The following is a 15,557-nucleotide window of genomic DNA, read 5'->3' on the forward strand; positions in this document are numbered from 1 at the left end:
TAGTCCAGGATGTAGAGGTAGGTAGTTATAAATAGTCAAGGCTGTAGAGGTATGTAGTTATAAAATAGCCAAGGTTGTAGATNGTCAAGGTTGTAGAGGTATGTAGTTATAAAATAGCCAAGGTTGTAGATGTATGTAGTTATAAATATTTAAGGCTGTAGAGGTAAGTAGTCGGTTCAGATCAGCACTTTCCACTTGAATAGTTTTCTCATTCAGGTAATGAAAGTTGGTAAATATCTGAAATTGTTCATATCTCTCTGGAAATTATAGCTTTGTAATTATACCCTCCCAACGAAGTTAGGGGGGTATACTGGAATCACCCTGTCTGTCGTCCGCAGTAACTTGTCTGGAAAATTCCTCCTTAACTAACAGGTGGATTACATTGAAACCCTGCATGAATGATCGGTATCTTATGTAGTTGTGCACCGCCATTTTAATTTGGGATTTTGACCCTTTTTGATGGAGTTATGCCCCTTTATGCGAAATACTTGTCCGCGCAACTCCTCCTGAACTATCAGGTGGATTTCAGTGAAACTTTGCATAAATGATCTGTATTTTATGTAGTGATGCATCGGCATTTAAATTTGGGATTTCAACCCTTTTTGGTGGAGTTATGCCCCTTTGTTATGCCCCTAGGGATATTTGCATTCAGTTATTTTTCTAGAAGTTTTGACCCCTTTAACAAAAATATTATTTATCCTGCTTAATACCTTGAAGTATAACTCAAATATTCATAACTTGGTGGAAGCAGGGGTATTAGTCAGCCGTCCAAGCGACAGCTCTGGTTTATTGCTGTCATTCCATTGCTATATAGATGTGACTACAGACCTTCTGACAATAGCTATGATACATACAGCCTGAACTGATGCTCATTGAATCCATGTCCTGATTGGTACACACGTTTTTTTCCCACTTTAACAGAAGAATAACCCATACAAGACTACAGAGCTGATGCCCCCTGGCGAGTACTTCCCAGTGGACATTACCCATGTAGAGGTGCCTAATGTGGTAAGTAGATTGAAAATTGTACGCACGATGGTTTTGTTAGCTCACCTGCCCGAAGGGCAAGTGAGCTTATGTCATGGTGCGGCATCCGTCGTCCGTCCGTCCGTCCGTCCGTCCGTCCGTCCTCGTCCGTCAACTTTTCCTTTAAACAACATCTTCTGAAGAACTGAAAGGTATAGAATCTTTATATTTGGCTGGTAGCTTCCTGGGATAGTGCCCAACAAAGTTTGAGAATGAAAATTAGTTTGACCTACTTTCAAGGTCACAGGGGTCAAATATGTCAAAAACTTCAAACAACTTCTTCTGAAGAACTAAAAGGTATAGAATCTTTATATTTAGCTGGTAGCTTCCTGGGATAGTGCCCAACAAAGTTTGAGAATGAAAATTAGTTTGACCTACTTTCAAGGTCACAGGGGTCAAATATGTCAAAAACTTCAAACAACTTCTTCTGAAGAACTAAAAGGTATAGAATCTTTNAATTAGTTTGACCTACTTTCAAGGTCATGGGTCAAATATGTCAAATGCTTCCAACGACTTCTCCTGAAGAACTGAAAGGTATAGAATCTTTACATTTGGCTGGTGGCTTCCTGGGAAAGAGCCAAACAAAGTTTGTGAATGAAAATGACCTTGACTTACTTTCAAGGTCACAGCAATCAAATATGTCAAATAGTTCAAACTACTTCGTCTGAAGAATTAAAAGGCATACAATTATAATATATAATATAGTAGCTTTAAGGAATAGAGCTAACCAATTGGAAAAGGAAAATGACATTGACCTACTTACATGGTCACAGGGAAAAATATGTCAAGTAACCTCTGAAGAAGAATCAAAAAGCATAGAATCTTATAATAACATTTTGCTGGTAGTTTTAACAGATGGAGCCAACAAAGTTTGCGAGGGAAATATTTTTAGTGCAATATAAAATTTAATGAGAATATTTTGCTATGACTGCTTAAATATTCAGGTGAGCGATACAGGCCCTCTTGGGCCTCTTGTTCTGATTTTCTCTATGATATTAATAACCTTAATTTTGAAATACTATGGTGGCCAAAGTCTACTTACATGTGAAGTAAACAACGTCTATAGTGCTCTAATCCTGCTTACATTTAGACTAAAAATAGAGGTACTAGGTAATGCAATAAATCCCTGGCCCTATCTCCTGATGATGTATCATTGGTTTGTTTTACAGGTGTACTTCCAGCATACCAGACAAAGTGGATCCGAAATGGATGAGCGCATGGATGAAATAAATGCTCAACTCTCAAAATTAGTACAGCTTGCTTTTGACCTGAATGAAGTTGGACCTTTGGCTGCTGCTTTACCTAATCCAAAACCAGGTTCGCTACTTTCAGCTATGATAGCTAACATTGACAATGTCGCTTTATTTTACAAATTACCAACTGCCTTAAGCTGCCAAATTGAGATTGCACAATCACCACAGAATTTTTAGCTCACCTGCCCGAAGGGCAAGTGAGCTTATGCCATGGTGCGGCGTCCGTCTGTCCTCGTCCGTCAACTTTTCCTTTAAACAACTTCTTCTAAGGAACGGACAGGCCTAGAGTCATGATATTTGGCTGAAAGCTTTGTTGGTAGGAGCCCTACAAAGTTTGCGAGCGAAAATGACCTTGACCTACTTCCAAGGTCTCGGGGGTCAAATATGTCAAACACTTCAAACAACTTCTTCTGAAGAACTAAAAGGTATAGAATCTTCTTATTTAGCTGATGGCTTCCTGGGATGGAGCTTAACAAAGTTTGAGAATGAAAATTACCTTGACCAACTTTCAAGGTCACAGGGGTCAAATGTGTCAAACACTTCAAACAACTTCTTCTGAAGAACTAAAAGGTATAGAATCTTCATATTTAGCTGATGGCTTCCTGGGATGGAGCCTAACAAAGTTTGAGATTGAAAATTACCTTGACCTACTTTCAAGGTCACTGGGGTCAAATGTGTCAAACACTTCAAACGCCTTCTTCTGAAGAACTGAAAGGTATAGAATCTTTATATTTGGCTGGTGGCTTCCTGGGATAGAGCCCAACAAAGTTTGAGAATGAAAATTAGTTTGACCTACTTTCAAGGTCACAGGGGTCATATATGTCAAAAGCTTCAAATGAATTCTTCTTAATAACTGAAAGGTATAGAATCTTTATATTTGGCTTGTAGCTTCCTAGGAAAGAGCCCAACAAAGTTTGAGAATGAAAATGACCTTTACCTACTTTTAAGGTCACATGAGGCAGATATGTCAAACACTTCAAACATCTTTTTCTGAAGAACTGGAAGTTATAGAACCTTAATATTTGGCTGGTTATTTCCTGGTAAAGAGCTCAACAAAGTTTGCGAATGAAAGTGACCTTGACTTACTTTCAAGGTGTCAGATATGTCTAACGCTTATAAAAACTTCTTCTGAAGAACTGAAAGGTATAAAATCTTAATATTTGGCAGGTGGCTTCCTGGGAAAGAGCCAAACAAAGTTTGCGAATGAAAATGACCTTGACTTATTTTCAAGGTCACAGCGTTCCAATATGTCAAACGGTTCAAACTACTACTTCTGAAGAATTAAAAGGCATAAAATTATAATATTTGGCTGGTGACTTTTTGGGATAGAGCTCACCAAAGTGTGCAAATGAAAATGACCTCAACCTACTTTAGAGGTCACAGAGGTCGACAACATTTTAATGGATTTGTTCTAAGAACTAAAAAGAATGGATTCATAAGATTTGGCTGGTAGCTTTTTGGAATAGAGCTAACCAATTTGAGAAGGAAAATGAAATTGACCTACTTGCAAGGTCACAGGGAAAAATATGTCAAGCATCTTCTGAAGAAGAATAAAAAAGCATAGAATCTTATAATAATATTTTGCTGGTGGTTTTAACAGATGGAGCCAGCAAAGTTTGCGAGGGAAATATTTTTAGTGCAATATAATATTTAATGAGAATATTTTGCTATGACTGTTTAAATAGTCAGGTGAGCGATACAGGCCCTCTTGGGCCTCTTGTTAAACAATATAATTTTAACAAGAGGCCCAATGGGCCCGAATCGCCCACCTGGTATTAATCTCACACTTGTAATCTTAAAAGTGGACTAAAATACAGCTACAGGCAGAATATCAGTGATTGTTTCATAGAAACCTATTAAAAGCTTTAAACATATGGCCTTGAATGTCGAACAAAGACATTAGGTTGAACAGAGTTTATAGTCTTCCAACCCAGCATGCTTTTTGAAAAATATCTGTACCCTGGACCTTTTGGTTATACAGAACAAGTCATTTAAAGATTTAAACATATATTGACCGCTGTAACCTTGAAGATGGGCAAAGGTCATTCATTTGAACAAACATGGTAGTCCTTCATCCCAACATGTTAATGGCCAAATATCAACACCCTTGGCCTTTTACTTAATGAGAAGAAGTCGTTGAAAAGTTTTAAACATATTCGACCCCTGTGACCTTGAATATATGTCAAAGTCATTCATTTGAACAAACTTGGTAGTCCTTCAACGCAGCATGTTACTGGCCAAATATCATGATCCTAGGCCTCTTAGTGATTGAGAAGAAGTTGTTTGAAGATTTTAAGACATTTGACCCCTGTGACCTTGAAAGTGGGTGAAGGTCATTCATTTGAACAACTTGGTAGCCCTTCATCCCAGCATGCTACAGGCCAAATATCAGTAACCTGGGCCTTTTGGTTATTGAGAAGAAGTTGTTTCAAGTAAATATTGACTCTGAACGACGGACGGACGCTGCAACATGGCATAAGCCTTTGGGCCAGGTAAGCTAAAAATGAACTACGATAGCAATTTGTTGGCAGTAGCACTTTCAGAGGGGACTTCAGGTTTGTAGTAGTTCATGTGAAAATATTTCTAGGACATACCTCATGTATTCTGTCACTTCAGTTGTTTAATTATTTATGCAGATACATCTAGGTATGGCAGAGTGTCACATACTATAATTGGATCTCCTGCTTCACTTAATTCAGAGTTATATCCATTTGCTTATCACCAGATGTTGTACACATGGATTGCTCGCAATGCTTAGTTAAATTTAGCCTGTAACATCACTGTACCCAAATCAGAACACTTTTAAGATAAACATTAATGTACTTTATACCATACTATCAATTCCAAAGTTGTTTGGCAATTTTTCATAAATAGATACCATCCACGTTTCATTTCCATTACAAGTTGGTATTTGTGGTGCGTGTTTCTATAAATAGAATGCAAAATAACATCAGCGTCAGGTAGACCCTTGAGCAGGCGTTACTGTACCCTGGAAGGAACACTTTGGTATTTTGGCTAAAAGCAGAAAATTATACAAAGTACAAACATTTTAGAGTCAAATAGGGTTCTGATCAAATTTTTCTCCAAACTAGCATCAGTTTTGATAAAATAGACCTTTGACAATGATATCCAAACAAAAAGTGTCGCACGGCACATAAATCAGGAAAGTTTTGTTTTGATAATTAATCTTACCTTTAAATTGTCCATGTAATGATAATCAGCAGCCAATAAAAGTGATATACAGTCAAATTGTCATAAAAGTGTCATCAATTGAAATTTGCATGTATAAAAGTTCTTCTTTGCATTGAGTGACTGTTTCTTGAGTGACATTAAGTATGTATAAGCTTCTCTTTTAATGAATTTGTGAACCATTAAACCTAGAATAATGATATTTGGCCGTTAGGTAACTAGGGTAAAAGGGTGATAAAAATTGTTTTGATGGTGACATCCAGAATTGAATGTGTGAAACAACAGTCATAGGGGTCAAATATGTTGAAATAGTTAAACGACTTCTCCTCAATAATCAAAAGATCTAAGGTGATCATATCTGGCAAGTAGCATGCATGCTGGGATGAATGGCTACCACCTTTGTTCAACTTAATGACCTTGTTAAACCTTGAAGATCACGGGAGTTTAATCTTGTCCATGGACGTTTGAATGACTTGGTCATATTAATGATATTAAGCCTGTAGCTTTATTTTAGTTCACTTTAAGGTTACAAGTGTGAGATTAATACTAGGTAAGCGATGCAGCTCCATTGGGCCTCTTGTTTTAATTGCATCATCCGGAATTGAATTTGTCGTACGACTTCACCTAAAGAATTAGCCTGTATGAAGGACTATCCAGATTTTCTATAACAGAAACAGATATTGAAAACATGGGTAACTTCATTGAACTTTCAAGATACATTATTTGTATTTCATTAAAGCTATTTTACTGACATCATTGAAGAACATTTGAGCAACACATGCTATTGAGGTTTGTTTTACATTCTACTATCAGTCTAGAGTATGCAATACCATTCAAACTATTCTGTAAATATACACAAGATTTCACTGCATAAATTCTATAATGGGAATTGATTCTGTCATCAGGCCTCATGTGCTGTGCCCAGTTTTGGTTCGACCAGTGTTGGTACCGGGCGGTAGTGGTGGAGCGTGACACTAGGACAGACATGATCCTTGTCATGTATGTCGACTACGGTACATCCGAGTACGTCACGGTAGACAGGCAAGTATGAGATGTGATCATCATTCTTTATACTAAGTATGGTACATCAGAGTATGTCACAGTGGACAGGTAAGTATGAGAGTATGTCACAGTGGACAGGTAAGTATGGTATGTGATCATCATTCTTTATATTAACTACGGTACATCAGAGTATGTCACAGTGGACAGGCAAGTATGAGATGTGATCATCATTCTTTATATTAACTACGGTACATCAAAGTATGTCACAGTGGACAGGTAAGTATAAGAGTATATCACAGTGGACAGGTAAGTATGGGATGTGATCATCATTCTTTATATTAACTACGGTACATCAGAGTATGTCATGGTGAACAGGTAAGTATGAGGGTATTTCACAGTGGACAGGTAAGTATGGTATGTGATCATCATTCTTTATATTGACTCCGATACATCAGAGTATGTCACAGTGGACAGGTTAGTATAAGAGTATGTCACAGTGGACAGGTAAGTATGGTATGTGATCCTCATTCTTTATATTAACTACTGTACATCAGAGTACGTCACAGTGGACAGGCAAGTATGAGATGTGATCATCATTCTTTATATTAACTACGGTACATCAGAGTACGTCACAGTGGACAGGTTAGTATAAGAGTATGTCACAGTGGACAGGTAAGTATGGGATGTGATCATCATTCTTTATATTAACTACAGTATATCAGAGTATGTCACAGTGGACAGGTAAGAATGAGATGTGATCATCATCCTTTATATTAACTACGGTACATCAGACTACGTCACGGTAGACAGACAAGTATGAGATGTGATCATCATTCTTTATATTAACTACGGTACATCAAAGTATGTCACAGTGGACAGGTAAGTATAAGAGTATGTCACAGTGGACAGGTAAGTATTGGATGTGATCATCATTCTTTATATTAACTACGGTACATCAGAGTATGTCATGGTGAACAGGTAAGTATGAGGGTATGTCACAGTGGACAGGTAAGTATGGTATGTGATCATCATTCTTTATATTAACTACGGTACATCAGAGTATGTCACAGTGGACAGGTAAGTATGGGATGTGATCCTCATTCTTTATATAAACTAGGTATATCAGAGTATGTCACAGCGGACAGGTAAGTATGGTATGTGATCCTCATTCTTTATATTAACTACGGTACATCAGAGTACGTCACAGTGGACAGGTAAGTATGAGATGTCATCATCATTCTTTATATTAACTACGGTACATCAGAGTATGTCACAGTGGACAGGCAAGTATGAGATGTGATCATCATTCTTTATATAAACTAGGTATATCAGAGTATGTCACAGTGGACAGGTAAGTATGGTATGTGATCCTCATTCTTTATATTAACTACGGTACATCAGAGTACGTCACGGTGGACAGGTAAGTATGGGATGTGATCCTCATTCTTTATATTAACTACGGTACATCAGAGTATGTCACAGTGGACAGGTAAGTATGAGATGTCATCATCATTCTTTATATTAACTACAGTATATCAGAGTATGTCACAGTGGACAGGTAAGTATGAGATGTCATCATCATTCTTTATATTAACTACGGTACATCAGAGTATGTCACAGTGGACAGGTAAGTATGAGATGTCATCATCATTCTTTATATTAACTACAGTATATCAGAGTATGTCACAGTGGACAGGTAAGTATGAGATGTCATCATCATTCTTTATATTAACTACGGTACATCAGAGTATGTCACAGTGGACAGGTAAGTATGAGATGTGATCATCATTCTTTATATTAACTACAGTATATCAGAGTATGTCACAGTGGACAGGTAAGTATGAGATGCGATCATCATTCTTTATATAAACTACGGTACATCAGAGTATGTCACGTTGAACAGGTAAGTATGTTTAATATGGTACATCAAGAGTATTAGGTCACAAGATGTGTCTTTGTCTATTTGTCACCTACAGTACATTAGAGTGTGATAATGGACAGGTAAGTGTGAGTCCTTCGTTGACGTCTGTATTATGGTTGTAATTGTAAGCCTGATGAGCACTTATTTACACACACCTTGTTTCAACCAGATGTTTATTATAGAGCATATCAGTGCTAGTTACTCCTCAAGAGTTTGTGAGCATGCTTCTGTTTTACAAGTCCTATCTTATATGTTACAGAGTGAGGGCTTTGCCATCCAGGTTTGGGAGCCTGCCTGCACAGTCGGTCAGATTGACGTTAAGTGAGGTCAGCCCCAAGTCTCGTGATGGACAGTGGTCCAAGGAAGCCTTGGAAGCCATCATAACTTCTATTAGTAACAAGCAGCTCATTGCCTGTCTCAAGGTAGGTTCCGATCAAATCTTAACTGAACAAAACTATTGAGAAAGTTCAATTGAACAAAAAATCTAAACAATTCATCCAAAAGGCTAATTACAGAAATGTTGAAAACTATACTAGACATGGGTCGAAATGAAACATTAAGCTAATTTTAAAGATAACTTTGCCTTCCCCTTTGCCTGGAATACTGTGACCAGGTTAAAACATTGAACAATCTACATCTAGTTTGTCTCCCATAACAGCTTTAATAGTGATGTTCATCTGTCTATCCCAAAGTCCTAAATGTTTTCTATGCAGGTTATGTTACCTTCTTTTTTTCACATGAGTGACTGAATTATGTATGCAGATCCAACTCAGACCTGTCATCTCATGATGCTTACCAAAAACACATTCACACATATAGACAACCCTTTGTCTCCAAGTTCAGCCATTACGCTAAATACTGAAGATCTACAACAGGAGCAATAGTAGATACACTGTGGTGTACTTTCATTCTGTGACCTTATTCATGAAACCATTTCCATACCAACAGGAGCAATAGTTGATACACTGTGGTGTACTTTCAGTCTGTGATCTTATTCATGAAACCATCTCCATACTAACAGGAGCAATAGTAGTTACACTGTGGTGTACTTTCAATCTGTGACCTTATTCATAAAACCCTTTCCATACCAACAGCAGCAATAGTAGATACCCTGTGGTGTACTTTCAGTCTGTGACATTATTCATAAAACCATTTCCATACCAACAAGAGCAATAGTAGATACCCTGGTATACTTTCAGACTGTGACCTTATTCATGAACCCATTTCCATACCAACAAGAGCAATAGTAGATACCCTGGTATACTTTCAGACTGTGACCTTATTCATAAAACCATTTCCATACCAACAGGAGCAATAGTAGATACACTGTGGTATACTTTCATTCTGTGACATTATTCATGAAACCATTTCCATACCAACAGGAGCAATAGTAGATACACTGTGGTGTACTTTCATTCTGTGACCTTATTCATGAAACCATTTCCATACTAACAGGAGCAGTAGTAGATACACTGTGGTCTACTTTCAGTCTGTGACCTTATTCATGAAACCATTTCCATACTAACAGGAGCAATAGTAGATACACTGTGGTATACTTTCAGTCTGTGACCTTATTCATAAAACCATTTCCATACCAACAGGAGCAGTAGTAGATACACTGTGGTCTACTTTCAGTCTGTGACCTTATTCATGAAACCATTTCCATACCAACAGGAGCAATAGTAGATACACTGTGGTATACTTTCAGTCTGTGACCTTATTCATAAAACCATTTCCATACCAACAGGAGCAGTAGTAGATACACTGGTATACTTTCAGTCTGTGACCTTATTCATGAAACCATTTCCATACTAAGATTCTGTACTCAATTTATAGTCACAGTCATGCAAGCCCTTAATAATCATATAGTAACAATCATGTGGTTGCTTTCTTAATCAGTCTTGCAAACTCCATTTTATGATAATGTAGCTATGTAAAACCTTTGGGCCTGTCTCTCCTCAGAAAAGTGATCCTCCAACTGGTGATCTGTATGTGGTGGGCTCTTCTGCTGGTGCTGCCCTTTCCCTTGCCTACCAGGAAGTGGGTGATCTAGGGCTGATAACTCTGCCGGACGAGTCAGCACTGTAAGTATACTCCTAGGTATTACCTCATATCTATACTAATGTAAAAGAGTTGGTAGGAAAGATCTATAGCTGGTGTGTTATTTGATAAAATAAGAATACAGTAAAATCTTAATACATTGCCACCTTGTGTCCAGCAAAAGTTTGTTGTTTTAAGAGGTTAGGTGATATATTCAGGGAGAAATATATATTCAATAAAGAAAAAATTAAAATGGGACTTTGAAATAGGTTGGTTGCAAGTGAAGGCGCAAATGGAAAGGGGACAAATATTGCAGTTATACTGAACTGATGGGATTGTGATGCTGAAACTTTTTGTCAAATGAAGGAAAAGTCGAAATGAAAATGAAGTATGCTTCAGTGGCAAAAGATGCAATTTACATGAAAAGCAGACATCTCTACTTTTTAATAATTCTTGTAGGTATGATGATACCATGGTTACCAAGGGGGAAGGAGAGGCTGCACGTGATGTAACACCAGACTCGTCAGACGTAGAAGTGAATGATAAGGATGAGGAAGAAAAGGTCAAGGATGAGGGGGGAAAACTGTCAGATGAAAAGGGAAGGGACGAGGATGAGAGTGAAAAGGTTACATGGGTACAGACACCAGAGGAGCCACATCAAAGTGAAACAAAAGACATTGACCATGAAAACCGAGACATTGTTAGTGTAGAAGAGACAAGCGACGGTGAGGACGATGTTATCATAGAGGAGGATATGTCATGTGACGACGTAGATGATGTTGATAAGGAAGGAGATGAATAGTGTTCCGAACACTTAGTTAAAACAGCGGCCAGGAATCCTAGCCTACATCTACCTCTGTTTCCAGTAATCCATTTGAAATAATGGCAATTCTGAATGACATGAGACTAGAAGGAAACTGTATGTAAGATTGTATGGTTTTACCACAGATGTTGAGGACGTATATCTGTAAGACTAAGTTTTTTTTTGGTTATTACATTTTTGTGCAATACTGTTTTCACTGTGAACTATGTTTTGTTTTACTTCTCAGAAAGAGATCACTGTTTGATTATTTATTTTATATTGATAAGAGTTCCTACAGCATTTAGGAGTTGTTAACAGATTGTACAGAACACAAACATGGAAAACACTGAAAGTATGGGTTTATAACCTACAGACAGGTTGAACATGTGACGACATTCCTGACAACCTCGGAGGATGGGGCCTGTGCTACAGATCCTGTGATCCTGAATACATTGTAAAAAGCATTGGCTTGTTACTTTTTTTCATTTTTTTATGTCAAAGTAAATGAGAGGGAATTGTTAAGTGTTAAGAAAGTGAAGTATATATTCAAGAGCGATGTCCTGCTAGTATTGACTTTCAAAAGAGATGCCAGCTAGTATTTACTACAGTATTTAACAACAGATCTAAATCTGGTATTGACTACAGTATTTAACAACAGATCTAAATCCGGTATTTACTATAGTATTTAACAACAGATCTAAATCTGGTATTGACTACAGTATTTAACAACAGATCTAAATCTGTTATTTACTACAGTATTTAACAACAGATCTAAATCTGGTACTAACTACAGTTTTTAACAACAGATCTAAATCTGGTGTTGACTACAGTTTTTAACAACAGATCTAAATCTGGTATTAACTACAGTTTTTAAAAACAGATCTAAATCTGGTATTGACTACAGTTTTTAACAACAGATCTAAATCTGGTATTAACTACAGTTTTTAAAAACAGATCTAAATCTGGTATTGACTACAGTTTTTAACAACAGATCTAAATCTGGTATTGACTGCAGTATTTAACAACAGATCTAAATCTGGTATTAACCACAGTTTTTAACAACAGATCTAAATCTGGTATTAACTACAGTTTTTAACAACAGATCTAAATCTGGGATTGACTACAGTATTTAACAACAGATCTAAATCCGGTATTTACTATAGTATTTAACAACAGATCTAAATCTGGTATTGACTACAGTTTTTAACAACAGATCTAAATCTGGTATTGACTACAGTTTTTAACAACAGATCTAAATCTGGTGTTGACTACAGTTTTTAACAACAGATCTAAATCTGGTATTAACTACAGTTTTTAACAACAGATCTAAATCTGGCATTGACTACAGTATTTAACAACAGATCTAAATCCGGTATTTACTATAGTATTTAACAACAGATCTAAATCTGGTATTGACTACAGTTTTTAACAACAGATCTAAATCTGGTATTAACTACAGTTTTTAAAAACAGATCTAAATCTGGTATTGACTACAGTTTTTAACAACAGATCTAAATCTGGTATTTACTACAGTATTTAACAACAGATCTAAATCTTGTGTTTACTACAGTAATTCACCGGAGATGTCTAGATAATGCATAATGCTGGACTGCAGATGTCTAGCTGGTACTTTCTGAAGTAATTCACTAGAAATATCTTGATGGGTTAGTAGTGAAGTGCTGGATAAGAAATGTGTGGATGGTATATAGTGAATGTCAGACAAAATGTAGATGCTTGTTGTCGTGGTGACTCAATGTGGATGATGAGTTGAGATACCGAGAGAAAAACTGAGGTTTTATTCTTCTTTTGTTATTGTTTTATTATAAACTTGTTTAAATAACTAAAAATTGTGGAAATGTTCAGTATTCTGGATGATGGCAATGTGCATTGATTTTACAAGTCTATTAGAGGTTTTTGCTGATAAGGGAGACAACTCGGTTACTGTGTAAAAAAAAAAGCAAAAAGCAAAATTACAAACCAAGTAGACAAGACTATGTAGTTTGTAGTGGGAAATTAAATGATCCCCCATATAACCGGTACCTGCTACTGAATGCTGTTCTCCAACATAACCGGTACCTGCTACTGAATGCTGTTCTCCAACATAACCGGTACCTGCTACTGAATGCTGTTCTCCAACATAACCGGTACCTGCTACTGAATGCTGTTCTCCAACATAACCGGTACCTGCTACTGAATGCTGTTCTCCAACATAACCGGTACCTGCTACTGAATGCTGTTCTCCAACATAACCGGTACCTGCTACTGAATGCTGTTCTCCAACATAACCGGTACCTGCTACTGAATGCTGTTCTCCAACATAACCGGTACCTGCTACTGAATGCTGTTCTCCAACATAACCGGTACCTGCTACTGAATGCTGTTCTCCAACATAACCGGTACCTGCTACTGAATGCTGTTCTCCAACATAACCGGTACCTGCTACTGAATGCTGTTCTCCAACATAACCGGTACCTGCTACTGAATGCTGTTCTCCAACATAACCGGTACCTGCTACTGAATGCTGTTCTCCAACATAACCGGTACCTGCTACTGAATGCTGTTCTCCAACATAACCGGTACCTGCTACTGAATGCTGTTCTCCAACATAACCGGTACCTGCTACTGAATGCTGTTCTCCAACATAACCGGTACCTGCTACTGAATGCTGTTCTCCAAAGACTTGTTGTTTACTTTCACTGTAGACTTGTTGTTTACTTTCACTGTAGACTTGTTGCGTGAACTATAAAGACAAATTTTGACATCCTTTGTGTATGCTGTTTTATTTGGCAGTAGGTAAAAGTAGCAAAACTGTTGGCCTCTTCCAAAATATCATGTGAAAAAATGATGTTTAAGAAAATACAAACTGTTTACAGAGGCACAGCTAGAATGTGATGGGAAGGACTATCTAGAGACAATGGCCAGCTATGGCAGTAAACTGGAGCTGTATGCTAGATAATCAGGACAGAATGTAGGTGTAGATGTTTCAAACTTGAAAGTTTGAGGTCTTTTCTATTGATCTGATGAAGCAGATTTTATACAGACAGCAGAACTTATCTTAACTGTTGTAACTTGTTGAATATCATTTATTTGTAACTGATTAAATTGACATATTTTCTAACAAAAAATGTTTGTTGTCTTGCTATGCGTTTTTTTTCTCTCTGAATTCAATTGTTTGTTATCAGGATGTGTACATGTTTTGTACTCTCAGAGTCTTTAAATTGACAATAAATTATGATACAGTTAATAGGGATTTATAAAACATGTTGATACAGTTTACAGGGATTTATAAAACATGTTGATACAGTTTATAGGGATTTATAAAACATGTTGATACAGTTTATAGGGATTTATAAAACATGTTAAAGGTTAACAGCATAATGAGATAATGTCAGCTGTGCAGGATGTTAGGAGACTGTCAAGTTTAAAATCTGACAAAAGCATTGGACCATTTTTAGCTCACCTGGTCCGAAAGGACCATAGTGAGCTTATGTAATTATGCCGTACCGCATCGTCCTTTGTCTGTCCATCCGTAGAAAAAGATTGTCCGGACAACTCCTTCTAAAGTAATGGACCATTTTCAACGAAACTTTCCAGATATGATACCTACCACCTGAAGTTTTGCATCCTGGTATTCTTTTTTCATTCTGACCCTTTTTACAAAGTTATGGCCCTTTGTTGAAAATATTTGTCCAGACAACTCCAAAACTATGGGACCAATTTCTACAGAAGTTTTCAGATATGAAACCGCCTGATGTTGTGCATCCTGGTATTTTTTCCCAACCCTTTTTGATATAGGCCTGTCAAAGACTGAAGTATTATGGCATGGGGCCGTCAAGCGTAAACTTTTGTTTGTCCGGCAATCTCCTCCTACATTTTTTAAATGTTCTCTTTGAAACTTGGTATACATTATAATCATGATATGAAGTTGTGTCTCCCTTAAAAGAATTTCGATTCAACGATTTTTGCAAAAGTTATTGCCCTTTGTTCATTTCAGTATTTGATTTTTTGTCCTGAGATTTTCTCCTACATTTTTAGCGCACCTGGTTTGGGGGTGCTGAAATTGACAATTTAAATAAAACTCCTGATAATCTTTCTATCCATGCACTGAAATAGACTGTAGTACCTCTGAGTCTGGAAAAGAAGGTTTTTTAGGTCACCTGAGACAAAGTCTCAAGTGACCTATTGCGATCTCCTTTTGTCCGTCGTCGTCCGTCGTCCGTCGTTCGTCGTCCGTCGTCCGTCGTCCGTCGTGCGTCCGTAAACAATTTACATTTTCGACTTCTTCTCCAAAACCCCTGAACCAATTTCAATGAAATTTTGCAGG

At 37.2% G+C, this 15,557-nt stretch overlaps 1 protein-coding gene across 3 annotated transcripts in view; it reads left to right on the forward strand.

Moving 5' to 3' along the window:
* The window catches only part of LOC110461636 (RING finger protein 17-like), a 91,400-nt gene extending 77,236 nt beyond the window's left edge, over nucleotides 1–14,164 (forward strand). For all 3 annotated transcript variants that reach the window (XM_021515191.1, XM_021515193.1, XM_021515192.1), the window contains exons 38-43: nucleotides 922–1,008; nucleotides 2,196–2,343; nucleotides 6,374–6,509; nucleotides 8,651–8,813; nucleotides 10,354–10,475; nucleotides 10,891–14,164. In XM_021515191.1, coding sequence (XP_021370866.1) covers nucleotides 922–1,008; nucleotides 2,196–2,343; nucleotides 6,374–6,509; nucleotides 8,651–8,813; nucleotides 10,354–10,475; nucleotides 10,891–11,233 — 999 coding nt within the window. In that variant the 3' untranslated portion in view covers nucleotides 11,234–14,164. The remainder of the gene's footprint in view (nucleotides 1–921; nucleotides 1,009–2,195; nucleotides 2,344–6,373; nucleotides 6,510–8,650; nucleotides 8,814–10,353; nucleotides 10,476–10,890) is intronic.
* Nucleotides 14,165–15,557: the final 1,393 nt, after the last annotated feature.

This window comes from Mizuhopecten yessoensis, unplaced genomic scaffold, assembly GCF_002113885.1.
Source record: "Mizuhopecten yessoensis strain PY_sf001 unplaced genomic scaffold, ASM211388v2 scaffold10643, whole genome shotgun sequence".
Taxonomy (NCBI): domain Eukaryota; kingdom Metazoa; phylum Mollusca; class Bivalvia; order Pectinida; family Pectinidae; genus Mizuhopecten; species Mizuhopecten yessoensis.